Genomic DNA, 17,857 nt, shown 5'->3' with positions numbered 1-17,857 from the left:
CCACCCCAAGGACTTTGCTGTGGGCGATGACGTGCTGCTGCTGCCGCCGAAGCGCGGCAAAGTGGGCAAGCAGCTGGGCCGCAACCGCATCGTGTGCCGCGTGGTGGAGATCAAGCGGCCCTTTGGCGTGACCATGTACCGGCTGCGGAGCGGAGCTGGAGTGGTGGAGGGTATGCATCAGGCCAGCAGGCTATCTAAGGCGCCACCCAGCCTGGCCAGCGAGCTGACCTTCAGCGGCACGGCGCAGCGAGGAGTGCCTGTGGTGTCTCTCAATGTGGCGATGGCGGCGCAGCCCGGCGGCGGCAAGGCAGCCGTGCGCTGCGGCTGCCGCGGCGCCTGCACCCGGAACTGCAGCTGCAAGAAGAATGGTGCGCGGTGTGGGCGGCACTGTGGCTGTATAACCGGTAAGGGTGGCAATTGCAAGAACCATTGAAGAAGTGTGCCTTGTACGCTTTGCCGTCTCCGCTGAAAGGTGCTGCCGCCTGTGGCGGCTTCATATTTCCTGTTCATTTCTGTTGTTCGGTCTCTCTGTTCGTGTTGGTTGGCTTGTAAGAGTTGTATTTCTGACGCTAGAGAGGTGAGATGACAGCGGGAGCGTTGAAGCGTGCATGCCATCACGTGTGCAAGCAGCCCCGCTCCGCCCCGCTCAACCCTCAAACATGGCTCTATGGGGTCAGTTCACGTATGGGAGGGGAGCGCCGCGCGGGCTGCCAGGAGCGAGCGGGGGCGGGGGTTGCCCAATCGGGAGGGTGCCACATCAGGGGGCAACACATGTTCGCCTGGTGCGACTCCGGCTTCTCAGGTTGACATGCACGCGAATGGCCCTGGCATGAGGGGACTCTGGAGGTGCCGCACCCTCCCTCCTGCTCCCGCCAACTGATCTCGTCTGATCAACCAGTTTTGCCGACGAACTGAGCAGCCACCATGGCGCAGACGACTTCGGGCTGGTTTAGCCGTCTTAAGGGGCGGGCCAAAAGTGGGCTTGCCGGAGTGGGGGCGGCGGCCCTGTCCGCCACCGCCCTCGGCTTCGTTGTGGCCCGCCGCCGCGTCGAGGCGAGTGCGCCTTGCTTGGCGGCCCCGGCCGCCCCCTTGCGCAGCCTATGATTCTGCAGCTCCATGCGGCTGTTGTGTGGCAGCTGCCGCAGGCGTGAGCGCGCCTTCCCACCTCCGGCGCTCCCCGCTTCCCTGCAGGCCACTACCGCGCTTCCCGCCGAGGGCTTCATTCTTGAGCTGGACCTGGAGGCCAGCTCGGTTGTGGAGGTGACGCGGTCGCCGGGCCTGCAGTCGCTGCTGCAGCCCGGCACCGCGCAGCTGTCGCTGCAGGAGGCGACTGGGGCGCTGCGGGCTGCGGGCGGGGACCCTCGCGTGAAGGGCCTTCTGGCGCTGCTCGGGGGCCAGACGGGCATGGGGCTGGCGCAGGTGCAGGAGCTGCGGGATGCTGTGGCAGACTTCAGGCAAGTGCCCAGGAGCTGCAGCTTGTGCCGGCTGGCGTGGCTGGCAGCCCGAGCGGCTCTGCTGGGTCTGTGTCGGCCTGCCGTCTCACACCTCTCGTGCGCCCTTGTCTGCATGGCAGGCAGGCAGCCGCGGGCCGTGCGCCCACAGTCGCCTATGCCGACGCCTTTGGGGAGGGCGGTGCCGGCGGCACCGCCGCTTTCTACCTTGCCTCTGCCTTTGACGTGGTGGCGGTGCAGCCCGGGGGCCTGGTGTCGGTGACCGGCCTGGCAGCCGCCACACCCTTTGCCCGCGGCCTGCTGGACCGCTGGCGCATCGTGCCCGTCTTCTTTGCCCGTGAGGTGGGAGAGCCGACCAGGTGGCGGGGCAGGTGGCTGTGGGGCCCACGTCTCACCTGCATCCTCCAGCCGGCAGCAGATGGGTGCCTGCCTCCCCCATGCGCCCAGCATCTGGCCCCGCCTGCACCCCCACCCCGCCGCCGCCACCGCCGCAGGAGTACAAGAGCGCCGCCAACTTCCTGCGGTACCGCGGATCCACCCGCGCCGAGCGCGAGGCGCTGGGCGACCGGCTGGCCAGCCTGGGCGCGCAGGTGGTGCGCGGCATCGCGGCGGGCAGGGGGCTGTCGGAGGAGCAGGTGGGGCGGCGGCTTGGGGTGGCGGCCTGGGGTGGGGGCCTGCGCTGTGCTGGCCTGCGCTGTGCTGCCACGCCGTGGCCTGCACGCTGCGCGGCAGCTGCATGGCCACTGCATGATAGGTGGCCTGCCCGGGCTGCCCCAGCGCTGACGCGCGCCCCCCACCCTCCACCTCCCGCGCCCACAGGTTCGGCGCGCCATCGACGGCGCGCCGCACTTGGCCGCGGAGGCCGCCGCGCTGCGCCTCATCGACGCCCCGCTGCACCGCGATCAGGCGCGCAAGCTGGTGTCGCGGCTGCGCGAGGGCATGGCGCCGGCGCGGCCGCCCAGCGACAGCATCGCGGCGGCGCGAGCGGCGCTCACCGCCCTGGCCACCGGCCAGCCTGCGGAGGCGGTGGCTGCGGCCTTCCGCCAGCACCTGCACGCCATCCCAGACAGCCTGCTGCGCGCGGTGCTGGCGGAGCCGGATGGCGAGCCGGCTGCCTCCCTGCCGCACGTGCCCCTGTCCAAGTATGCGGCAGCGGTGGAGCGCGAGCGGCAGGCGCAGCAGGCGGAGCAGCGCTGGCTGCACCGCATGGCGCACCTGCGGGACCTGCTGGCCCCGCTGCCTGCTGCTGTGGTGGGCAGGGTGCAGGCAGCGCAGGCCAGGCTGGCGGAGGCCTCAGGGCAGCAGCCTGCGGAGGGCGCGGAGGGTGCAGGCCAGGCCGCGGCCCCGGAGGAGGCGCCGGCGGGCCCTGCCCCGCCCGCCTCAGCCACGCCCACGCCCTCGCCCGCCGCGCCTGCCAACGGCGCCGACCAGCAAAGCGACGGCGGCGACCTGCCCGCTGTGGCTGTGCTCACGCTGACCGGCCCCATCCACCTGGGCACCGAGCCCTCCCGCACCTCGCCGCCCCTGGGCGGCGCTTCCCCCGACGCCATCGCCTCCCTGCCCGTGATCAAGGCACTGAGGGCCGCCCGCCAGGACCCCGCCGTCAAGGCGTGCGTGCTGCGGGTGGACAGCCCAGGTGTGGGGGTGTGGGGCGCCTGGCCTGGGGTGGCGTTGTCTGTGAGGCCGCCTGATGCTTGCCCCCACCTGATGCTTGCCCCACCAGTCTCCTCTCCCCTTCACTGCCTGCCTGCCTGCCCTGCCCTGCCATGCCTGCAGGCGGCTCCGCCGCCGCCTCCGAGGCCATCCACCGCGAGGTGTCGCTGGTGGTGGGGGCGGGCAAGCCTGTGGTGGTGTCCATGGGAAACGTGGCGGCCAGCGGTGAGCATGCGCGCTGGTGGGGGGGCGTGCCTGCCTGCCCTGTGGCCCCTCCCTCCTCTCCTCCACCCTCCACCAGCTCCCCCCTGCTCGTGTGTGTGATGTGTGCCCCCCTGCAGGCGGCTACTACATCGCCACCGCCGCCAGCAAGATTGTGGCGCAGCCGGGCACGCTGACAGGCAGCATCGGGGTGCTGGCAGGTGCGGCAGGCTGCGCACGCTTTGCTAGCTCCTACGCCCGCCCCGCCCCACTTCTCACCACACACACACACCTGCATGCACGCGCGCACGCACACCCCCGCACGCTCGCCTCAACCCTGTCCCCGCAGGCAAGCTGGTGTGTGACGCAGCCCTGCGCGAGTACGGCGTGAGCGTGGAGGTGGTGACGGTGGGCCGCTCCGCCGCCGCCATGTCCCCCCTCACTCCCTTCACCAGGCACCAGCGGCGGCGGGTGGAGGAGTTCATGGACGCAACCTACGCCCTGTTCAAGCAGGTGGGCGGCACGGGGTGGGCTGCGCAATGGCTTGTTGTCATGTTCTTTCCTCGTGCACGCATGTATGCCCGGCTGCATGCACTCCACCACAGCGTCACCCTGGCTGCCACCCTACCGCCCCCACCCGCCCCACCCCGCAGCGTGTGGCCGAGGGTCGGGGCCTGAAGCCCGAGGCGGTGGCCAAGCTGGCCAAGGGGCGGGTGTGGACGGGGGAGCAGGCAGTCGAGGCGGGGCTGGTGGACCAGCTGGGCGGGCTGCAGGCGGCAGTGGAGCTGGCCAAGCGCGAGGCGGGGCTGCCGCTGGAGGAGGGGGCGGTGGAGCTGCGCCAGGCCTACCCAGAGAAGAAGTCGCGGCTGGCTGCCGCGCTCAAGCTGGTGCGCGGGGAGGACGCCGGCGGCGATGGCGGCGCCGCGGCGCAGCCAGCGCCCGCGCCCGCTGCCGCCGCGGCGCTGGCTGCCGTGATGGCTGCGACTCTGGGCCGCCCGCTGAGCGGCGCGGAGCTGGCGGTGCTGCAGCAGCTGCAGGTCGGCATGATGTCGCCTCAGCTGCTGTCCCTCGACGCCGTGCGCCTCGCCGCCGCAATCTGAGTCCCATGATGGACTGACCCTGCCGTGTCGCACTGCTGGTAGCGGCTTGCCCCTGGAATTAAAACATGCTGCTGTACCCATCACAACCTGTGCCCATCACAACCTGCATGTTTATCTGTAAATTATGGGAACGCGAAAGCTGGCTCTTTTAATGGAATGCCCAGTGCGCATCGTCGCCCGCCGCCGCCGCCATTCTGGCGTCCTGGGTCCTTTCATGCCACAGGCGCGCTGCCGGCGATCGGGGCCCCTCTTTCCCGTCATCTGGCTCTAGGCGCTCACAGGATGCAGGTTGCCACGATGCAGAGCGCGGCTCGCGCGCAGAGACTGGGGTGAGGGGTTGCGGTGGGAGATGCCGGACCACGCGCATTGGGCCTGAAACGGTGCCTGACTGCCCGATCGCGATGCCCCCTGCAGTGCTGCGGTGCGCCGCGGCAAGCAGGCCCGCCGGCAGGTGGTGGTGCAGGTGCGGCGCCAGGGGCGGTGGCGTCAGCAGCCTGGCGCGGGTGGCAGGCGGGTGGCAGGGTGGGCAGCCTTTGGCTGGGCGTGGGGCCTGCATGTGGGCAGCCACTCTGGTAGCGACCATGGACATCCAGCGGCATTTGGTGGCACTGAACCAGCTCGGCAGCGAGCTCCAGCACCCCACTCAGGCATCACCGCCCTCCACCAACCCAAAGCTGCCACACGTGCCCTGCCTGCCCCTCCCGCCCGCCCCGCAGGCCGCCTCTGACACCAAATTTGCCGACTACCAGCCCAAGGTGGCCTTCTTCTTCCCCGGCCAGGGCGCGCAGACGGTGGGGATGGGCAAGGAGGTGGCGGAGGCGGTGCCCGCCGCCAGGCAGCTGTTTGACCGCGCCTCTGACATTCTGGGCTACGACCTGCTGGCGGTGTGCGCAGAGGGTGGGTGGGCGGGCGGGTGCGGGGGCAGGGGCCGCCTGTGTGTGCTTGGGCTGCGCACAGACGGTGTGCTGGCAGGCCGCGCAGCCGCCGCTCCTTGCCTGCAAGACGTGTCAATCGCTGCTGCTGCGAACGCCTCCATCGCCCCGCCCGCCCTCCATCACCCGAGTGACTGACTGAGACCGCAGAGAACCGTGCAAGACACAAACCCCACCCATCACCTCACCAAGCACACCCCTCATCCCGCCCACCCACCCACCACCACCACCCCCGCAGGCCCCAAGGACAAGCTGGACTCCACCGCCGTCAGCCAGCCCGCCATCTACGTGGCCAGCCTGGCGGCGCTGGAGAAGCTGCGGGCAGAGCAGGGGGAGGAGGCGGCGGCCGCCGCCGACGTCTGCTGCGGCCTGTCCCTGGGCGAGTACACGGCGCTCACCTACGCCGGCGCCATCAGCTTTGACGACGGCCTGCGGCTGGTGAAGCTGCGCGGGGAGAGCATGCAGGCGGCCGCGGACGCGCAGCCCTCGGGCATGGTGTCGGTCATCGGCCTGTCGGCAGACAAGGTGGGGGTGGAAGGGGCGGCGGGGAAGGACAAGGAGGGGCGCTGCCGCGGCGCCGACCGCCGGAGCGCGGGGTGGTGCTCTTCGCATCCTGGCTGGAGTTGGGGTGGGGGTGGGGTGGAGTGTCACATGCGCTGCTGCCGCCACCGCAACCTCCGCTGCCCTGCCTGCCTCCCCCCCTGCCTGCCTCCCCCTGCCAGGTGGCGGAGCTGTGCGAGGCCGCCAGCCAGGAGGCGCCGCAGGGGCAGGGCGTGCGCATCGCCAACTTCCTCTGCAACGGCAACTACGCGGTCAGCGGCGGCATCGCGGGGTGCGAGGCGGTGGAGCGGCTGGCCAAGGGGTTCAAGGCGCGCATGACGGTGCGGCTGGCGGTGGCGGGCGCCTTCCACACCGACTTCATGGCGCCGGCCCGCGAGCAGCTGCAGCAGGCGCTGGCGGGCACGACCATCCAGGTGGGGGACCGAGGGCGGCGTATGTGTGTGGGTGTGCGCGTGTGCATGGGGGTGTGCCGCCACGCCGGTGCGGGGGCTGCCCGGCGCCGGCGCCGGCGCGCCACCTGGCTTTCCAGGCGCCTCGTGGCCAGCTCAACCTCCCCGCCCACCCCTCTCCCGCCTCTGCCCTTGGGCGCAGGAGCCGCGCATCCCCGTCATATCTAATGTGGATGCTGCCCCCCACTCCGACCCCGACACCATCAAGAAGATCCTGGCACAGCAGGTGGGGTGGTGTGGTGGGGTGCTGCCTGGTGTGGAGGGACTTTAGGGAGGGACGCAGCTGTGGGGCGAGGAGCGGCGGGGTCCCGCTCAGCGGTGCGCCCCAGCTGCGGCGCCCCGGCTGCCCCTGAGAAGCGCCGCACCTGGCCGCACCGCGTTGTGTTGCTATGGTGCAGCTGACGGCGCCGGTGCAGTGGGAGACGAGCGTGAAGACGCTGCTGGACAGCGGGCTGGAGCGCAGCTACGAGATCGGGCCCAACAAGGCAGGCCGCCTGCGGGGCGTGTGCCTGTGCTGCTGCTTGTTGCTGCTGCTGCTGCGCTTGCTGGCACACATGCACAAGCCTTCCACCAGTTGCCACCTGCATCCCTGCATGCATGGATGCATGCCTGCCCGCCCGCCTGCCCGCCACCTGGCCGCTGATTGTCGAAACAATGAACAATCCTATGCCGAAACTCAGTAGTGTTGAGATGCAACACGTTTTGATGAGGCCCTGGTGCTGCGCTGCCCTGGCCATGCACCCTGCTGCGCGTCTGCACACATCCTCTGCATCGCCGCTGCGCATCAATCCAGCGACCACAATTGGTGCCAGGCCCAACCCTCCCCCTCCCTGCCAACACCTGCAGGTCATCGCCGGCATCATGAAGCGCATCGACAAGGTGCGGCACACAGCCTGCCTGGAAAGGCTGGTCGCGGCGCTGGGAGGGGGCACCAGCTTTCCCATGCTCTGGCCTCACCGTGCCACGCCCGCCCTGTGGACCCTGCCTGCAGAAGCACAGCATCGAGAACATCACCGTCTGAGCGGCCGCAGGCAGCGCCGAGAGAGAGAGGACTACGCTCACAGGGCCACGCAGCTCAGCTGTCCGTTGTAAGCACAGAAATGGACGCAGCGTGCCCATGTGTTGCCTCACTGTTGTGCCCATGTGTTGCCTCACTGTTGTGCGAGTGTTCAGCCAGCCCTGCAAATTGCCCCCCTCAATCGCTTTCCATCACATGACCTGCCCCTCTTTTCCCTGTGTGCATGCCAGCCAACCGCCTCATCTTTGTGCACTGCCCCATTCACTGCTTCTGCACTGCCTAGCAAAAGGCACGACAGTTCGCAGCTCGCCTCTATGGCAGTTTCAAGGGGAGCCAGGCGCAACGGGCTTGCAGCAGCACACAGCGGCTGCGCATGTGGGTGCCCTCCTAGCTGTCAATGCTCCCGCCTGCCCGCCCGCCCAGCTCACGCCACCTGCTGCACGGGCGGGGTGGGCCCCACCACGTCTGTGCCCAGCGCCGCCGCATCGCCCACGTGCCCCACGTTGACCAGCAGCTGCGCCAGCCAGCGCCGCGTCGTCACATCGTCCTTGAGGCACGCAGTGAACTGAGGGTTGCGCAGCAGGTCGGGCAGGCACTGGCGCAGCGCCTCGCGGGCACGCGGGTTGTCGCTGCGGGCGGGAACGGGGGCGAGCGCGTGCGCTGGTGAGGGGAGGGGAACGGGAGGCCCTGCCACAACGGCACAGTGCGGCATCCGCGGCAAGGTGGCAGAGATGCGCAGGCAGCGGCAAAGGGCAGGCACGCAGCCAGGCGCACTCCTCGGCCCCCCCAGCCTGGCCCTTGCCCTTGGGCCCCCCTTGCGCACCTCAGGCGCAGGTAGCAGCGGATGATGTGCTTGAGCAGGCGCACGCTGGGCTGCTCCGCCAGGCCCGTCACCATGCTGCTCAGCACGGCTCCCACGGCGAAGAAGCGCTCGGCGGTGGCGCAGATGTAGGAGAGGCCCACGCCGTCCAGCAGGATCTTCTGCACGATGAAGGTGGCCACCGTCTTGGACAGCTCGCTGCCCGTCTCCATGGTGCGCAGGCACAGCGGGATGATCTCGGTGGACAGCAGGAAGTTGATGACCTCGGTGTCGTCCACCTGGGGGAGGGGAGGGGAGGAAAGGAAGGAGCGGCGGTAGACGTGAGAGCAGCCCGGCAGCAGCGAGGGGGAGCTCTCCCTGCGCCCAGCCAGCCCCAGCTCGCTGCCGCCGCCGCGGCTGCTGCGCGCACCTTGACCAGCGCTCCGATGACCCCCAGGCTGGTGAGCCGCAGGTACTCAAAGGGCCGCGTCTTGCTGATGGTGTTGAGGAAGGGGTACAGGAAGAGCGGGATGTGTGCTGCGGGGCGGGGGAGGGGGGGGAAGAGGCGGACCAAAGGGTGGAGGGGCTGTGTGTGGTAGCGGGAACGTGCTGGTAGGAGGGGCAGGGCGGGATGCGTCCCTGCTGCGAGGTCAACACGGTCCCGGCACATGCGGCTGTCGCCGGCTGCGCAGCGCCTGACGGCAGCGGGCGCACCTTGCAGGAAGAGGCTGCGCGTCTCGGGGTGCGAGGCCACGCACTGCAGCAGCGCCAGCGCGTTGCACACGCGGTTGGAGGCGTGCGCGGTGAGCGACGGCGGCTGCAGCATGGGGTAGATGCTGACAATCTCCTGCAGCAGCGCCGCCATCGTGCCAAAGCTGTGCCACAGGTAGGGCGCCAGCTCCGGGAACGACTCCCGCTTCTTGCTCAGCTCCAGCAGCGCCGTCTCCTTGGCCGCCGGCACCGTCAGGTCGAGGACCAGCGCCTCCTGCAGAGGACCGTGCGGCGGCAGCGGTCAGAGGCGACGAGTGGTGGGCGGGGAGTGCAGGGCAGCAACTGCAGTGCGCTGAGCGGGCTGGCTCGCCCAAGGGGCGAGCAGCCGGGCGTCAGCTGATGTGCCGCCGGGCTGCCCGCAAGAGAATCAGCTAGCGGCCAAACGAACACACCATCGCTAGGTTTGTGGGAAATCAGGCCAGAAGGGCTGGAAATCGGCAGGGGCTGCAGAGTGGAGGTGGCTGTGTGGGAGCGAGCGTGCCTGGCTGCAAACGGCAGGGACCGAGACTGGGACTGAGCGGGGAAGGGCGATCGGGCGCAAGGGCATGGGGAGCCGGGGGCGTCATCTGCCAGAGACCTGTACTGCCTCTGGTTCGTTGCAGTCGATGTCCTGGTTCCTAGCCCATACTAGGTGCACTCTGCGACTCGCTGGTTACGCCCTGGGTTTCTGTCAGCGACTGATCTCCCGCCCACTTCAATCGGGTGCTCCTAAACAGGCCCTGGCAGCGCACAGGGACCTCATACTGGTTACTGCAGCTGGTGAGACATCTCCCGACCGGCCCCAAGCCGCTTCACACTCGTTGCGCCAGACGCTGCCTGTGCCCAAGCAGGGCTGCGCGCACGCCTCAGCCGTCCCCATTACCGCCTTGATTGCAGAGCAGCACACACATGGCCACCTGAGTTCGGCCACAGCACCACCACCTGCCGCCACCCTTCGCCGCCGCGCCCCACCGCCCAATCAACAAAGCCCGTTGCAGCCATGCTGAGCAGTGCGGCCAGCAGCGTGCGGGACCGCACGCCAGAGTTCCAGCAGATTGTGGCACGGCTGCAGCAGCAGCAGGGCCTGCCCAGCTCCAGCGGCCAGGGTGCCGCGGCAGGTGAGGCGAGGGGGTCTTGCCGCCTTCCGAGCTGTTTGCTTGCTAGCCTGTTTGGCTGGCCTGTTTGGGCGCATGAGCTTCTGGATAGCTCCCGCCTGCCTGCCGTCGCTGCACCGCTCACCGCACGTTGCCGCCTGCGTGCCTGCAGCCGCCCTGGCCGGCCCGAGCAGCGGGCCGCAGTCGGAGTTTGCGCGGCGGGCGGGCAAGATTGGCATGGGCATCCACAGCACCAGCCAGAAGCTGCAGAAGCTGGCGCAGCTGGCGCGGCGCACCTCCATGTTTGACGACCCGGCCGAGGAAATCAACGAGCTGTCCACGGTGGTCAAGCAGGACATACAGGTGGCCGCATGTGGCAGGCCTGCTGGTGGCGGCGGGCCTGCTGGGCTCTGGGGCCGCCTCGGGGCGGCACCGGGGCAGGGTGGCGGCAGCTGGGAGGGATGCGGCTGCGCCTGTTGAGCATGCAGTTTGTGGACGGCAGCAGCAGCGCGGCGGCAGCAGCGCGGCGCCGGCGTGCCCTCTCCATTTTGGCGTGCCCTCTCCATTCTGGCCTTGCCCCACCCCGCCCTCCCCGCCCTCCCCGCCCTCCTTGCCCGCCCCCGCCCTCTCCCCTCGCAGGCCCTCAACCAGGCCATCTCCGACCTGCAGACCTTCTCGGGGGGCGGCCCCAACAAGCAGTCGTCGGACCACAGCCACACCGTGGTGGACAGCCTGCGCAGCCGGCTCAAGGACGCCACGCAGGAGTTCAGGGATGTGCTGACCACGCGCACAGACAGCCTCAAGGCGCACCGCGAGCGCAAGTCCATGTTCTCAGCGGCGCCGGAGGCCGGCGCCAGCAGCAGGCAGCCGCTGTTCAGCCAACCAGGTGCGTGCGGCCGGGTCTGACTGCAGCTGCACCGCCGCGCTTGATGTGCTGCGCTTGTCCTCTTCATGCTGCCCACAGCATGCCCTCATCTTCCCCCTCCCGCGCCGCACCGCCCGTCGCAGGCGCCAGCTTCCTGCCGCCCAACGCGCGCAACCCGCTGGGTCAGCCCGCGGTGCGCGGCGGCTTGCAAGGCGGCGGCGAGGGCGAGTCGGCGCCGCTGCTGGGCGGCGGCGGCGGGGGCCAGCAGCAGCAGCAGGCGCTGATGGTCCCGCAGCAGGACCAGTACCTGGCCAGCCGCAACGAGGCGCTGCACCAGGTGGAGTCGACCATCGTGGAGCTGGGGGGCATCTTCCAGCAGCTGGCGCACATGGTGGGTGGGGCAGAGGGCCGCGGTGGTGGCTCCTGCAGGGGACGGCTGCACAGGTGTATGTGGCTGCGGCGGCAGCGACCGCGACCGCCGCCACAACCTCGGCCTGCCCCTGCCCCCGGCACCCTCCTGAGCGCAGGTGCATGAGCAGGGGGAGATGGCGATGCGGATTGACGAGAATGTGGACGACACGCTGGGCAACGTGGATGCGGGGCAGGCGCAGTTGCTCAAGTACCTCAACGCCATCTCGGGCAACCGCCTGCTGGCCATGAAAGTGCTGGGCGTGCTGTTCCTCTTCCTCATGTTCTTCATCGTCTTCATTGCGTGATCCCCAACCTACTCTCTGTTGCAACACTCGAATGCATGGAGTCGTATGTCCAGCCGTGCGGGCGGCGGTGGCGGTACGCGCGCGCCTGTGCGGGACATGAGCAGGATAGGAAGGATGGGTGGGGTGCATTCGAACTAACTGGCTATGACCTTCTGTCATTAGGCCCGCTTCTCACATTATCCTGGGTTCAGGGTTCGTGTGTTCCATTCCATTGGGGTGTCTTGCTTCGCTTGTGCCCATGTCGGCTTGCGCCGGGGTGCCGGCACGCGGCACGCTGCCACAGAGCAGGTTACTACAACTGGGCGTGCACACAACCGGCAACGGAGGTTCTCAGGTTCCAGAGCAAGCGCGTGGCGCCTGCAACAGCGCCTGGCTAGCCGCTCCCAGGCATAGGGGCAGCGCGCAGAGCAGAGGATGGCGGCGGGCTGGGGTTGTGGCCAGCGCCAGCGGCGGAGGCGGCGATGGCAAGGCGGCAGTTCGTGGCAGCGAGACGACGCTGAAGCTGCAGCTTGAGCTGCTGGGCACGTTGCTGGTCAGGTCGGTAAGGGCGGTTGCCAGGGCGTGCTGGTGTGGTGGAAGGGCTGGCTGGCAAGCCTTGGCACCACCGGCAGCTCCCGCCGCCGCGGCTAATTGCAGTGCCGCCTGCCTCCCACCAGCGTGATCATCCACCCCGGCCTGTCCCCTGCCCTGCCCCCTCCAGATACCCCGGCGTCACCGGCAGCCTGGCCGTGGCGGGCGGCTACCTCCTGCACCTCAACGCCCTGCCCATGCACTGGGACAGCCACGACGCGCTGCTGGGCCTGCAGTGCGCCGTGCCCGTGGTGGCCCTCGACTCTTTCCTCATGCTCCCAGACTGGTCCCCCGGCACCACCACCAAGGTCATCAAGATCAAGGCGCCCAAGTCGGTGGCGGAGAAGCTGAGGCAGCGAGAGGCGGGCGCCGCGGGCGGCGGCGCCGCGCAGCAGCAGCAGCAGCAGCAGCAGCAGCAGCAGCAGGAGGGCAGCGAGGAGCTGCCCGCGGGGGCGCTATCGGCGGTGGCAGACGTGATCACCACCACCGAGCAGACGCCCCGCAGCAGCAGCGGCGGCGAGAGCAGCGGCGGCGATGCCGGCGGTCCAGGCAGCGGCGCGGCTGGCCAGCAGGGTGTCGTGGCAGGGCCTGGGGAGCCCGCTGGCGAGGAGCTGGTCGACATTGAGCGCACCATCGCCGTGCGGGCCGACCAGCACCCCGCGCTGGCGGCGCTGTACCGTGTGCAGATGGTGAGGGGGCGGTACGGTGGGGCCACGCCTGCACGCCTCTGCCTGGGGGCCACCGCGTGTGGGGGCCACCGCGTTTGGGGCCACCGCGTGTTGTGCCCAACCGCCCGCGCCTGCTGCCCGGGCGCAGGGCAAGGCCACCGACAATGTGGGGCGCGTGCTGTGGCTCCCGCTGGAGCTGGTGCTGGTGCTGACCTGGCACCTGGCGGAGGAGGTGGGCTGCCCCGAGCCGCCGCGCTGCGCCGCTCCTGCTTGCACACGCCCTTGCCGCATGGCCCGGGCGCTGCCGGGAAGTGGAGGGCCACGGCACTACCTTGCCCAGCACCCGGCGCCAGCGCGCCACACACGCACACACACACACGTGCGCGCACCACCACCTCCGCCCCGCCTCACCCCCGCCCACAGATGCTGTACCGTGCCATCATCCTCACCTGGGCCGCGGGGTGGACCATCGACCGGCTGTACGAGGCGGGGGCGGAGGAGGCGGTGGGGCTGCTGGGCCTGCAGCTGGCCACGCCGCAGGCGGGCGCGGTGCTGGCCGCCGTGGGCTGCACCGCGGCCAGCCTGGCCATCCTGGTGCAGCAGGCCTTCTTCCCGCTCAGGCTCATCTCGGCGGCGGAGGAGCAGCTGGATGTGAAGGAGGCGCAGGTGAGGGTGGGGCCCAAGGCGCGGGAGGAGCGGGCGCGCATGCGCAAGGTGCTGACCAAGGTCAAGGACGGCATGGTGCGGCAGCGGCGGTGGAGCACGGCGGTGGAGGGGGCGCGCGACGTCACCGAGTGGGCCGCCTACGCCACATCCTTCCTGCTCACGGGTGGGTGGGGTGGGGGTGGGGGTGGCCTGGAGGGGTGGCCTGGGGGGGTGCCACGCGGGGCATTCCTGTGGCGCAGCCTTGCAGCTAGTCCGGCAGCTGCACTTCGCGAGGGAGCTGGGCTCAGCCACCACCACCACCACCACTGGCCCCCTGCCCCGCTGCAGGCAACCTGCTGGCCCCCTATATCGCCGCCGTCACCTCCGACCTGCTCTTCTCCGGATACCAGAGGGTCAGGGCGCGGCAGATGGAGCGCAGCCAGGCGGAGGCGATGAGCACCATCCGCGACCTGCACCAGACCGCGCTGGCTCTGAAGGATGCTCGCAAGGCTGCGCTGCAGCCGACGCCGCTGCCCGCCAGCAAGGCAGACGAGGCCGGCCAGCTGGGCGGCGCCAGCGGCGAAGGCAAGGGCGAGGGCAGCAGCCTGGCCGAGGCGGCAGCGGAGGCTGGCGTGGTCGGCGAGCCGGAGAAGGCCGCTGCCGCTGCCGCTGCCGGTGCAGCCAAGGACAGCGACTGAGCGGCTTCCCAACTGCGCACTGCAGCTGGAGGCGCATGTGAACCTCATGACCCCCACAACGATCTGCTCCCCTGATACTCTCTCATATATGATTAATTCAATCCATGTCCCAATGCTCTCCGTGTTCTCTAGCTTCTGTGCGGCTCGTGTGCTCTCTCCGCCATCTGCCCCAACCTTCCCCACCTCAGTTTTGGCAGCGCCGCCTCTCATGGGATACCCTCACCATGCCTGCTGCCACGCATATGTAGACCGGCGGGCCTCCTGCACCTCTCTCCTATGTTGTGTTGAATTGCATGGTGTGTAATGGCAGCAGTGCAAGCAGCACAGCGCGCTGTGCAATGAGTCCAAATCGGACACTCATGCTCGATGCACAAAACCAAGGAGGGCGGGAAGGGCGCAAATCGTGTACAGAAACTGAAGGAGGACACTGCGGCGAGTAGTGTACAGAGGCCCAGCCACAAACGCGGCAGATGACGCCACGCCGCCAGCTGGGCTCAGCCCCGGCACAGACCGCCAGCTCAGATCTGCACAGTGGGCAAACAAGGCGACGTTTGGCAGGAAAGCAGGGCTGCGCTCGCAGCTGCCAAACCAATCACTGGTGGGAGTCCAACCGATGCGTGGGCAGCTGGGGCTGCTGCTGAGCACGCCTCCCCCAACGCGGACAGCTGGGCCCACAGCCTGGCGGGCGGCTGCCACCACCCCCCGCCTCACCATGCTGTCAATCAGGCTTGCGCGCATCTCGTTCACAATCTTGGCGGCGTTGCTGTCCCTGAGCTTGAACACGCTCTCAATCACGCTCAGCTCGGTGGACGTGGTGTCCAGCCCGCAGAAGGCGGCCCAGTCGTTGACCACCAGCCCCGCGCCGATGACGTCGCTGCCGCGGTTGACGGTGCCCGCCACCAGCGGCACCTGCAGCAGGCTGGACAGCTCGTCCAGGTCCTCCACGCTGGTCTGCAGGGGGCGGCACGGCAGGCAGACCACCAGCAATGATCAACAACAGGGCTGCGAGTGGCGGCAAAGGGCAACAATGCTTGTGCAGACGGCGAGGAGGGGCATCCTTCGCCACAGCACAGCATCCGGCCGGCCATGCGCCGCCAGGCAAGGCAAGCGTGTGGCGGCGGGTTGGCCTGCGCACCTGTGGCGCCACCAGGCCTCCTTGGTTGGTGAACTGGCAGTAGCTGCCCACCAGCACGTTGCCGGCGATGGTCTGGCGGAACACCTCCACCCCGAGCACATCCGCCACTATCTCCTCCGTCTCCTGCACACAACCGGCGCCGCAGTAAACTTCAAGCACCCCCTCGGGACGAGCGCCAGAGCAGGACGAGCTTCAGAGCAGCTCCGCTCAGCGCCGCCTCAGCCAGCCCGCTGCCCCACAGCGCCCCACCCCGCCCACCTTGTCGATGTCGGGATGTATCAAGGCGACGTAGTCGTTGCAGGCTATGCAGTTGCCCAGCGCGGATAGCCGCTCGTCGATGCGCTGCACCACCACCTCGTCCGGCAGCGAGTTACGGATGTGCATCAGCTCTGCAGGAAGGGTTAGGGTGGGCTTCAGGCAGGCAGCATCACACCCGCCCACACCACCCGCTGCTTGCACGGCCCGGCTGCACCTGCCGCCAGCTGTGGGAGCACGCTGGCACATCGGATGGGTGCTGCCACATCGCCCGCTCTGCCCCCCTGCGCACCTTGGTCTGTCGTGGTATTGGGCAGCAGCAGGCCGTTGCGGTTGCCGACCGTCATCCGTCCCACCAGCCGCGTCCCCGCCACCGACGTCTTGATCACCGGGATGTGGTCAGCTAGCTCCGCCTCAAACACGCTGCAGCACCGGCGCAGGTGGCCCGCAAGCGGTGCCAGCCGTGAGGCAAGTCCCGAGGGACTTGCGCCGCCGCACCATGCATTACCCGCGGCTCCGGGCCACCGCTGCGACAGCCTCGGCTTGCCTGTAGAAGTTCTCCGCCGCGCCCAGGGCCGTAATGGCATAGGCGTTGGTCAGGGTGGCGAAGCAGCCTGCGTCATTGCTGCCTTCGAAGTCGCATCGTGAGGCCATTTTAATTGAGGAAGGGTACACAAAGAAGAAGGGTGAACAGCGCGTGCTGCTGTCCAGCTCCTCCAGCGGCACTACCGCAGTACGTGGCTTCCCTCTCCCGAACACATACCTGCACAGGTCGCCCTGTGCACCTGCTTCAGGGGGCGCATGGGTGACGCCTTACAGAACACTGCCCAGCGGAAGAATACTGGTAGCAAAGCACAGCCTGGGCATGGTGGCCTTGGCATTGATTTAAGCCTGGAAGAGGGCTGGATCTCGATTCACACAGGAAGCAGCATAGGGGTGAGCTGATGCAGATGCAAACGTGAAACTTGGCCCCGCTTGTCGTCCTGCGGCCTACACAGCTGCAGCATGCCGAATGCTGCCCGCGCCGGCTGTGCTTGGCCCCACAGGGCGGTGCCGCCGCTCCCCTCCGCCGCCCGCCCCTCCGCCTCCGCCGCCGCCCCGCCGCCTGCTTGCTGCGGTTTCAACTTCTGCTGCCACAGATGTAGAGCATCTGCAGGCTCCTGCGGTGCCTGCAGCACGCAATCCCTGCTCCTGCACCAACTGACTGCTGCACCGTCCCTTCCCTGCCTCGCCGGTCATCCTACCCGCCTGTCAACAGGCTCCCTCCCTAGACCAACCCACATGGGCAGCAGCGCCCCGAGGCTACTCAGGGTGAGCGATGCTGGGCGGCAGGCTGGACGCGCATCGGCTGTGCTGCAGGCTGGCGGTGGCGCCAGCGGTGGCAGCCACACCCTCTCTGCCGGTGCCCGTCACTCGCGCCTGCTGCCCTGCTGTGCTCCCTGCAGGGCGTGCGCTCGCTAGAGGGGCTGCGCTTGCGGCTGGTGGATGCCAAGGGGCAGGTGGTGGGCCGCCTGGCCTCGCAGATAGCCACCATCCTGCAGGTGGGCCGACCGGCGGGGCGGTGCCAGGCAGCTTTGCCTTGCTGCACAAGAGGGCTGCCTGCCACAGCCAGGGCCAGATGTCTTGCCACGCCGCTGCACTATGCCGCCCCCACCCCAACCTTCCTGCTGCCGCTCTCGCTCCCTGGCCGCAGGGCAAGGACAAGCCCACCTACCGCCCCAACGCGGACGATGGCGATGTGGTGGTGGTGGTGAATGCGGGTGAGGTGGAGCTGACGGGGCGCAAGTGGGACCAGAAGCTGTACCGCTGGCACACCGGCTACCCGGGCGGCCTCAAGGAGCGCACCGCCAAGCAGATGGCGGCCAAGAAGCCGGACGCCGTGCTGCGCGGCGCCGTGCTGGGCATGCTTCCCAAGAACAACCTGCGGCGGGTGAGGCGCGGGCCCTGGCGGGAGAGAGAGAGAGAGCCCTGGGAGGGAGATGGCGACGCGTGAGGCCGGGAACTGACGCCTCAGCACTCCTCCTCGCGCTGCGTGCCGGGGGGATGCATTCCCCACCGCCCCGCCGCCCTTCACCCCCCCCTGCCTTGCCCTGCTTCCCCCTGCAGTCCATGGCCCGCAAGCTGCGCATCTTTGCGGGGGAGCGGCACACGTTTGAGGGTCACCCCGGCCTGGTTCCCTTTGACATGCCGCCCCGCAAGCTGCGCGAGAAGGGAGAGCTGTTTGAGCTGCCGCCCGGCTTCGAGCCCTTCAACCCAGAGGCCTACTACAAGCGCTTTGGCCACCGGCTGGACAGGCA

General features: G+C 69.2%; 6 protein-coding genes across 6 annotated transcripts; 4 read left to right on the top strand and 2 right to left on the bottom strand.

The window, feature by feature from the left end:
* Nucleotides 1-1,116: 1,116 nt before the first annotated feature.
* Nucleotides 1,117-4,405, top strand: CHLNCDRAFT_34059 (hypothetical protein; the record flags this gene model as incomplete). The annotated part of the gene is made up of 9 exons (XM_005850780.1): nt 1,117-1,458; nt 1,578-1,793; nt 1,946-2,086; nt 2,271-2,477; nt 2,955-3,087; nt 3,228-3,329; nt 3,446-3,526; nt 3,655-3,818; nt 3,959-4,405. 9 exons carry the CDS (start codon nt 1,117-1,119, stop codon nt 4,403-4,405), a joined length of 1,833 nt encoding a protein of 610 aa, XP_005850842.1.
* A 282-nt stretch (nt 4,406-4,687) lies between these two features.
* On the top strand, nt 4,688-7,368 carry CHLNCDRAFT_140434 (hypothetical protein; the record flags this gene model as incomplete). Its single annotated transcript, XM_005850779.1, has 9 exons — nt 4,688-4,734; nt 4,820-4,868; nt 5,122-5,302; nt 5,576-5,862; nt 6,060-6,311; nt 6,490-6,573; nt 6,746-6,850; nt 7,194-7,226; nt 7,339-7,368. 9 exons carry the CDS (start codon nt 4,688-4,690, stop codon nt 7,366-7,368), a joined length of 1,068 nt encoding a protein of 355 aa, XP_005850841.1.
* A 421-nt stretch (nt 7,369-7,789) lies between these two features.
* CHLNCDRAFT_140433 (hypothetical protein) lies at nt 7,790-9,825 on the bottom strand (the record flags this gene model as incomplete). The annotated part of the gene is made up of 5 exons (XM_005850489.1): nt 7,790-7,994; nt 8,189-8,463; nt 8,595-8,701; nt 8,879-9,149; nt 9,820-9,825. 5 exons carry the CDS (start codon nt 9,823-9,825, stop codon nt 7,790-7,792), a joined length of 864 nt encoding a protein of 287 aa, XP_005850551.1.
* Nucleotides 9,826-9,914: 89 nt separating this feature from the next.
* Nucleotides 9,915-11,589, top strand: CHLNCDRAFT_48524 (hypothetical protein; the record flags this gene model as incomplete). The annotated part of the gene is made up of 6 exons (XM_005850778.1): nt 9,915-10,032; nt 10,181-10,371; nt 10,648-10,908; nt 10,973-11,009; nt 11,086-11,264; nt 11,401-11,589. 6 exons carry the CDS (start codon nt 9,915-9,917, stop codon nt 11,587-11,589), a joined length of 975 nt encoding a protein of 324 aa, XP_005850840.1.
* Nucleotides 11,590-14,447: 2,858 nt separating this feature from the next.
* CHLNCDRAFT_29747 (hypothetical protein) lies at nt 14,448-16,225 on the bottom strand. The gene is made up of 6 exons (XM_005850488.1): nt 16,108-16,225; nt 15,853-15,983; nt 15,564-15,694; nt 15,306-15,428; nt 14,882-15,121; nt 14,448-14,694 (listed from the first exon to the last, which is right to left on the bottom strand). The coding sequence occupies exons 1-6, from the start codon at nt 16,212-16,214 to the stop codon at nt 14,689-14,691; spliced, it is 738 nt and encodes a 245-aa protein (XP_005850550.1). The 5' UTR covers nt 16,215-16,225; the 3' UTR covers nt 14,448-14,688.
* A 792-nt stretch (nt 16,226-17,017) lies between these two features.
* On the top strand, nt 17,018-17,720 carry CHLNCDRAFT_19927 (hypothetical protein; the record flags this gene model as incomplete). The annotated part of the gene is made up of 3 exons (XM_005850777.1): nt 17,018-17,101; nt 17,254-17,490; nt 17,667-17,720. Coding segments are annotated over 3 exons (375 nt in total), but the record flags the coding sequence as incomplete, so codon positions are not given.
* Between the last annotated feature and the right edge of the window lie 137 nt (nt 17,721-17,857).

The sequence above is a fragment of the Chlorella variabilis genome (assembly GCF_000147415.1).
Source record: "Chlorella variabilis unplaced genomic scaffold CHLNCscaffold_3, whole genome shotgun sequence".
Classification (NCBI taxonomy): Eukaryota; Viridiplantae; Chlorophyta; class Trebouxiophyceae; order Chlorellales; family Chlorellaceae; genus Chlorella; species Chlorella variabilis.
This window is presented reverse-complemented; position numbering and strand designations above follow the sequence as displayed.

Coding starts and splice junctions, on each gene's coding strand:
- CHLNCDRAFT_29747 (XM_005850488.1), bottom strand. CDS start 16,214: ATGGCCTCACGATGCGACTTCGAAGGCAGCAATGACGCAGGCTGCTTC. Junction 15,429..15,563: donor TACATCCCGACATCGACAAG/GTGGGCGGGGTG, acceptor GGTTGTGTGCAG/GAGACGGAGGAGATAGTGGC. Junction 15,122..15,305: donor GAGGCCTGGTGGCGCCACAG/GTGCGCAGGCCA, acceptor CGCCCCCTGCAG/ACCAGCGTGGAGGACCTGGA.